This window comes from Lycium ferocissimum, chromosome 6 (assembly GCF_029784015.1).
Source record: "Lycium ferocissimum isolate CSIRO_LF1 chromosome 6, AGI_CSIRO_Lferr_CH_V1, whole genome shotgun sequence".
NCBI lineage: Eukaryota > Viridiplantae > Streptophyta > Magnoliopsida > Solanales > Solanaceae > Lycium > Lycium ferocissimum.
This window is the reverse complement of record NC_081347.1, coordinates 67,896,991-67,904,486: the sequence shown is the minus strand read 5'-3', so window position 1 is coordinate 67,904,486 and position 7,496 is coordinate 67,896,991. Positions and strand designations below refer to the sequence as shown.

Here is a 7,496-nt window from a genome sequence, read left to right as displayed (position 1 = left end):
CTTTTTCTAATGGGAACCTTCCATTACATACACTTATACATATAGTAGTATCATACCCAACCATAGAGGTTCGGTGTCTTACGTACCCGAACATAACAAGGTTCGGTGTGATACATACCTGGCCCTACCAAGGCTCAGTGTTATCCGTACCCAATTGCAGTGGTCCGCGCGCGATAGATATCATACCCGGCCATATAAGCTCGGTGTTCTTAATAGTCATACTTAGATATATACATGTATATACATAGGAGTACATAAGTATCATCAACATCATCATCGTCATCGTCATTTTCATTATACCTTTCCTTAGAAGATCAACTATCATAGGAGGGGACTAATAGTGTCGCGAGAATATCAAGAAGCGTGAGCTTTAATGATTCTAGGGAATGAAGTCATTATGGAAGACGTTATGGAATTCATGAAGGTATACGACAAATGGGAACATGCCTTAAGAAGAAGGGTTAGCCTTACATGCCTTAAGAAGAAGGGTTAGCCTTACATACCTCTTCGTCTTTTCAACTATCTAACGTTCACTGCCAGGGCTTGAGAAATCAACATTTAAAAGGATTCATACCATGGTTAAGTCTTAAGGACACTATTGAATTCAAACTAGAACAACTCATGAGCTAACAAAAATTGGGCAACATTTCCCCTATTTCATCGACTTCCACCATATCGCAAAACAACCCCCAAACAACCATAATAACATCCACAATATCATACTCAAGTAGTCATATTCAATTAAGTCTCAAAGTTCATTCTCATATTCAACTTACATCCACAACTTCACATCCACCCTTTGCACAATTTTATACAACACTTCCTTGTCATCATTAATACCCTTCATAGCAAGATTATATCCACACCATACTAAGAATCATGACTCAAGTTAGTTTACTACTCACAAACATCATGAAATCTACATTTAGACCTCATCTTCTACTCCTTTCACCCAAGTTATTCAACAACTAAGCATTCTTAATAACATGAAATAAGCATGAAGACTAACCTTTTACCTCATAAAAATGAGCTTTGGAGCAAGTTATCAACTTGTATGAAAACCGTAGCTTCAATACCCAAGGAATTCTTGAAATCTACTAACCCTAGCAAGTCTACCAACACATGGATATCTTGATTCTTGCTATTTGATCTTTGATTTCTCTTGAGTTTGAGTGGAATATGCTTGAGAGAAGGTTCTAGGGCTTTTAAGGGTTTGGGAGAAGTGGGAAATGAAAAATATGAGCTTGGGTCATATATATATATATATATATATATATATATATATAAAAGGAAAAAATCTGGAAAAAGTGACCCGATTTGGTTATACGGACACTTATACGGTCCGTATAAGTGACCGTATAATCCCACTAGGGATTGTCCTTCTCTGGAAAAGTTATACGGACCGTATAAAGTTATACGGACCGTATACGTGGTCGTATAACTCAACTTTTCCGAAGTTGTTCTCATTGATTCGTTCGACTTCTAATCCTTATGGAACCTTATTAACACTTACATAACACATCATTAACCATACAAGAGGCCCCATAGCCCCTCTTCAAGACATTACTAAATAAATATTAGCTCAATTATGGTGAAAACCTTTCCAAACATGACTTACATCTCACTTCCTCTAACGAACTTAGTTTCACATATTCATATGACTTCAAAATCCTATGGTACATACTTTAAGCTATCTAGTACTTAACCTCATAAGGACTTCATGCTTACCTTAAGCTCGCGTTAGTCTATTCACAACTCAACAACTCAAAACTTCTGAGATGTAACAAAGGCACCCTATGGTCTTTGTCTTCAGAGTAGATTTTCGTCGCTAATAGCATAGCGGCGTTCTAATCCCAAGATACAATGAATTACTCAGGAATCTTCTAATGTGCACTTAAATAGAAGTTCCGGAGAGTCCTTTTAATCTCTTGATTGCTTTTGTGGGAATTTAGAATAAGAAGGAAACATGGACTCTAAAAGAAAATGAAAAGATACAAAATTTAAAGATTTTGATCTCAGGATATATCATTTTTCGAAATGGGATTATAGGTATTTATAGAAAGTAAAACACTTTTTCATGAAAGGATGTACCTTTTCACAATGAATAAGCGTATCCTTTAAAGAATGGATAACACCTCTTCATAATATATTTTGTCTTTTCAAATGGTGCTTTTAAATCTTGAATCACTCCTAAAATTGTTCCAACACATATAACATATCAAGATATTATGTTTCAATTGTGCATCAACTCTGCATCTGTGTTTTATTGCACTTATAATATTAAAGAATGGGACATTTATATCCTTTGGTAATGAGGACCTATAAATAATGGTTTACGTGATGTTGATTCGTACTTAGATGAGTTTGGTTTCAAGGGTAATTGTGAATGCAATGTATTTTTTTAAAAAAAATCGATAAAAACCGAAATAACCAAATCATAAAAACCGACAAAGTTTGGTTTGGTTTGGTTTCCTGATCTGAATAACCGACTTAATTGGTTTAGTTATATTTTACATAAAAACCGAACCGTGAACCCCCCAAGTGGGAGAAATGATTATTTGGCCCTTTAAATTTTTTTTTTTTTTTTTTTAATTTTATGATCATTTTACAAGAGATCTTTATTTTTTTACACATAAGAAATCTGGAAAAAAAAATTCAAATTATAAGAGACCAAAAGATCTTATTTTCTCGAGAGGAATAAGCTTACCGTGTTTAATTATTTTTTGAGAAAAATAGTACTTAATTGGACGACTTAATACTATTATAGGAAACAAAAAAGTGATTTTAGTCAATAATTTTCAAAATTTGAATGACTATTGGAAATTAACTCAAAAAAAAAACATAAATTAAGGACCCGTTTGGCCATAAGAATCATTCACTTTTTTTCGGAATTTTTTTTTACTTTTTTCAAAAATTAGTGTTTGGCCATAAAAATTTCAAATATAACTTGAAGTTGTATTTGGAATTTGAAAACAAGAAAACTTATTTTTCAAGTTTTTCACTTTTTTCACAACCAAAACAAATATATTTCAACAAAAAATACTATTTGTAAAAATTATAACCAATCACAACTCCAACTCCGAAATTCCAAAAAAAAAAAGTGAAAACGGCCAAACGCCTACTAAGATGGAGAGAAATAGTGATTACAATAATAAAATAGACAGTAAATTGCACATAGAAAATTAATCCAAACGTTATGAAACACGTCTAGTAGTGTATAGAATTCTCCAGAACTTACCAGAAGCGAAAAGCAATTGGCTACTTCTCCAAACTCGAAAGGTACTTTCAAACCAACATAACCGGCTTCAAATTCAAAGCAAGAAACTTCTACAGACTCATCAACTATATATACCCTTCTCACTTTTCTCCTACACATTCAATCAATCTCTTCTCAGCGTTCTTGAAAAAACTTGCTTAGTCCCCTGTTTTTTTCATTGCTTTGTTTAGTGATATATTTGTGTTTTGAGGTTATAGTATGGCTGGAAAAGGTGAAGGACCGGCAATTGGAATTGATCTTGGCACGACGTATTCTTGTGTTGGTGTATGGCAACATGATAGAGTTGAGATTATAGCAAATGATCAAGGGAATAGAACTACTCCTTCTTATGTTGCGTTTACTGATACGGAAAGACTTATTGGTGATGCTGCTAAGAATCAAGTTGCTATGAATCCTATCAACACTGTTTTTGGTAAGTTCTTAAATTCCATGCTTGTAATTGGCTTCTTATATCTATTATACTCTCTGTTTTGTTGAAAAAATCGAGCGAAGATTTTGAGTTTATGAGTTTTGAATTCTAGTAAAGGTAGCTTATTGGGTATTATTTATATATTAAGCTGATTTTTTAGAACACAAATACAAGGCAAATAGAACTGTAGATCCGCTGAGGGTTTGCTAACTTCATAAATTCCATTATAATTAGGAGTGTGTAATTTAGCTCTAAGACGTGGTATCTGTCAAATTAATCCAGCATTAGAAATATGAGGCTTAAATTGTCGATGAAAAGCTATTTAGTTGGTGAACATAGTTCAGGTAGGAAAGGTGAACAACTAATAGTTGAGTTGTGTTTTGCAAATTAGTTGGTGATAGTTTAGGTAGTAAAACTCTCATACTTGATAGTTCAGGTAGAAACTCACAAAAAAAAGTGATACTTGAAGTGTGTTTTTGACCCTGTAAATCTAATAATTAGGAGTATGTTTAATCTTAGCTCAAAGAAGTGGAATTTGTTGAATTTGTCCAGCCTTAGGCATGTTAGGCTAAAATTATCAACAAAAGAACTCTTTTTTTTTCGTATGTTGCTCTTTTCGCTGCAGTAGCTACACTTTCAGCTTTCTCTAATTATGTTTCTAAAGGTATTTTCAGCAATTTTGTTGAACTTCAACTTAGATACTGGGTTTTTACAAAATATTGTCTAAACATATGGTTTTGGATTAATAATCCTTATTGCTGGTGCCATGGTTTTCTATAGTTGTATTGAATATAGAATGTGTAACTCATACACCTATTAGTTATACATTGGTTGAAAAAACACTTGTTAATAATACCAAAGCTAATGCATGTATTATTTTCTGTGATACAGACTCCTAATATTTGTCGTATTCTCTCTATGTGTTCGCTCTGATCTCTTGCTGCTCTTTGTTCAGTTTTTATACTCTAATAGCTTGTAATCTTAAGCCGATCATAGAGATTTGTAGTTGATAAGTCAAAGATGATGTAAATATCATTTTGTGGAATTTAGATCCACTTTCTGGTGAATTATTCCTCAGGGATATGTGGATAATAATTTAATGATACTACTCTTTAATTATATATGTATTCATGCTAAATTCATTTATATTTGATTGCAGATGCGAAGCGGTTAATTGGTAGGAGATTTAGTGACCCCTCAGTGCAAAGTGACATGAAACACTGGCCTTTCAAGGTTATTCCCGGTCCTGCTGACAAGCCGATGATTGTTGTCAATTACAAAGGTGAAGAGAAGCAATTTTCTGCAGAAGAAATCTCCTCTATGGTCCTTGTTAAGATGAAGGAGATTGCAGAAGCCTTTCTTGGTACAACAATAAAGAATGCTGTAGTTACTGTGCCTGCTTACTTCAACGACTCTCAACGACAGGCTACTAAAGATGCTGGTACTATTTCTGGCCTCAACGTTTTGCGTATTATCAACGAGCCTACTGCTGCTGCAATTGCATATGGACTTGATAAGAAAGCAAGCAGTACAGGGGAGAAAAATGTGCTTATTTTTGACTTAGGTGGTGGTACATTTGATGTGTCTCTTCTTACCATTGAAGAGGGTATTTTTGAAGTGAAGGCTACTGCTGGTGATACACATCTTGGTGGAGAAGATTTTGATAACAGGATGGTTAATCACTTTGTTCAAGAATTCAAGAGGAAGAACAAAAAGGATATTAGTGGGAATCCTAGAGCTCTTAGGAGACTGAGAACTGCTTGCGAAAGGGCGAAGAGAACACTCTCGTCCACTGCTCAGACAACTATTGAGATTGACTCTCTTTATGAGGGTATCGATTTCTATACAACGATTACTCGTGCTCGGTTTGAGGAGCTTAACATGGATCTTTTCAGAAAGTGTATGGAGCCTGTTGAGAAGTGTTTGAGGGATGCTAAACTGGACAAAAGCGGTGTTCATGATATCGTCCTTGTTGGTGGCTCTACTAGGATTCCAAAGGTGCAACAGTTGTTGCAGGACTTCTTTAATGGAAAGGAACTTTGCAAGAGCATTAACCCGGATGAGGCTGTTGCCTATGGTGCTGCTGTGCAAGCTGCAATCTTGAGTGGTGAAGGGAATGAAAAAGTTCAAGACCTTTTGCTGTTGGATGTTACCCCACTCTCCCTTGGTCTGGAAACTGCTGGAGGTGTTATGACAACTTTAATTCCGAGGAACACCACGATTCCAACCAAGAAAGAACAGGTGTTCTCCACCTACTCTGATAATCAGCCTGGAGTCTTGATTCAAGTTTATGAAGGGGAAAGAACCAGGACCAGAGACAATAACTTGCTTGGTAAATTCGAGCTCACTGGCATTCCTCCAGCACCAAGAGGGGTTCCTCAAATCACTGTATGCTTCGACATTGATGCAAATGGTATTCTGAATGTCTCTGCTGAAGACAAAACAACTGGCCAGAAGAACAAGATTACCATCACCAATGACAAAGGAAGATTGTCTAAGGAAGACATTGAGAAAATGGTTCAGGAAGCTGAGAAGTACAAAGCTGAAGATGAAGAGCACAAGAAGAAAGTGGAATCCAAGAATGCCTTGGAGAACTATGCATACAACATGAGGAACACCATCAAAGATGAGAAGATCGCTTTGAAGCTTTCTCCTGATGACAAGAAGAAGATCGAGGATTCGATTGAGCAGGCGATTCAGTGGCTGGATGGGAATCAGTTAGCCGAGGCTGATGAATTCGAGGACAAAATGAAGGAGCTTGAGGGCATTTGCAACCCCATCATTGCAAAGATGTATCAAGGGGGTGCTGGTGGTCCTGACGTGGCTGGTGGTATGGATGAGGATGGTCCTTCCGGCGGTGCTACCGGTGCAGGTCCCAAGATTGAAGAAGTCGATTAAGTCCATTACCCTGATGAAATCTAGTTCTAGTAGTTACATATAATAGTAGAAGTCTTCAGTCGGTTGTATGCTTGTTATGTTATCCTTGAGATTTACTCTTTTGTCTAGCTCTTTTCGTGACTCTGTTTAAGTATCCCGTACATCTGCCTTTGCCAGTGCAGGATTGGTGGATGTGTTTGTTTTGTATGAAAAACTCTCAAATATTAAAATCTTATTGCATTTTTGGTTTCAGCACATTGCAACAATCCGTTTCTATGCTGGTGGTGCTTAGTTAAAAGGGTAGGAAAGGCCATAGCGGCATGACATCAGTTAATGCAGAAAGTTGCGAAGAATTTGTTCTTGCTGCAGTCACGTAAAAAAGTAGATGAGCATGGTGTAATTTGGAAGACCACACTTTTGCTTGTTTTAGATAACTTTAAGCAATAAAAGAACCAGATTTGATGAGAGAACTAGTACTAATCCATGGTGTGCTCGAAGCTTGATTAGTTTTTTCTTTTTTAGAGTGTAGACAAAAATGGGATGAAGTAGTAAATCTTCACTTATGAGCATGACGGACAGAAACTTTGTTCTAGATCAGTCAGAAACTTTGTTCTAGCAGGCATGCACCGGGTGCTGTCACTTAAATTGAATTAGACAGCTTATTACTACATGAAAAAAAACAGGTTGAAAGGCAAAGGCAAAGGCTTGAATGAAAAGAACATCTAGCTTGAATGTACTCAAACTCTTTTTGGTCTTTTGCAGATCACCTAGGGGCGTAATTGGTATGAAGGAAAATGTTTTAAGGGAATATCTTTTTGATAGAACTGTCTCACTATCCAAACACTAAAATTTAGAACTGTCCCACTACCCAAAGAGCAAAAAATTTAAAAACTTTTTCAGATGTATGAAAATATAAGTGAAAAAATCATCTCT

General features: G+C 35.9%; 1 protein-coding gene across 1 annotated transcript; it reads left to right on the top strand.

Annotated features, from left to right (window-relative positions):
- The first annotated feature begins 3,319 nt into the window (after window positions 1-3,319).
- LOC132060162 (heat shock cognate 70 kDa protein 2-like) lies at window positions 3,320-6,815 on the top strand. Its single transcript, XM_059453062.1, has 2 exons — window positions 3,320-3,689; window positions 4,846-6,815. Exons 1-2 carry the CDS (start codon window positions 3,476-3,478, stop codon window positions 6,582-6,584), a joined length of 1,953 nt encoding a protein of 650 aa, XP_059309045.1. The 5' UTR covers window positions 3,320-3,475; the 3' UTR covers window positions 6,585-6,815.
- Window positions 6,816-7,496: the final 681 nt, after the last annotated feature.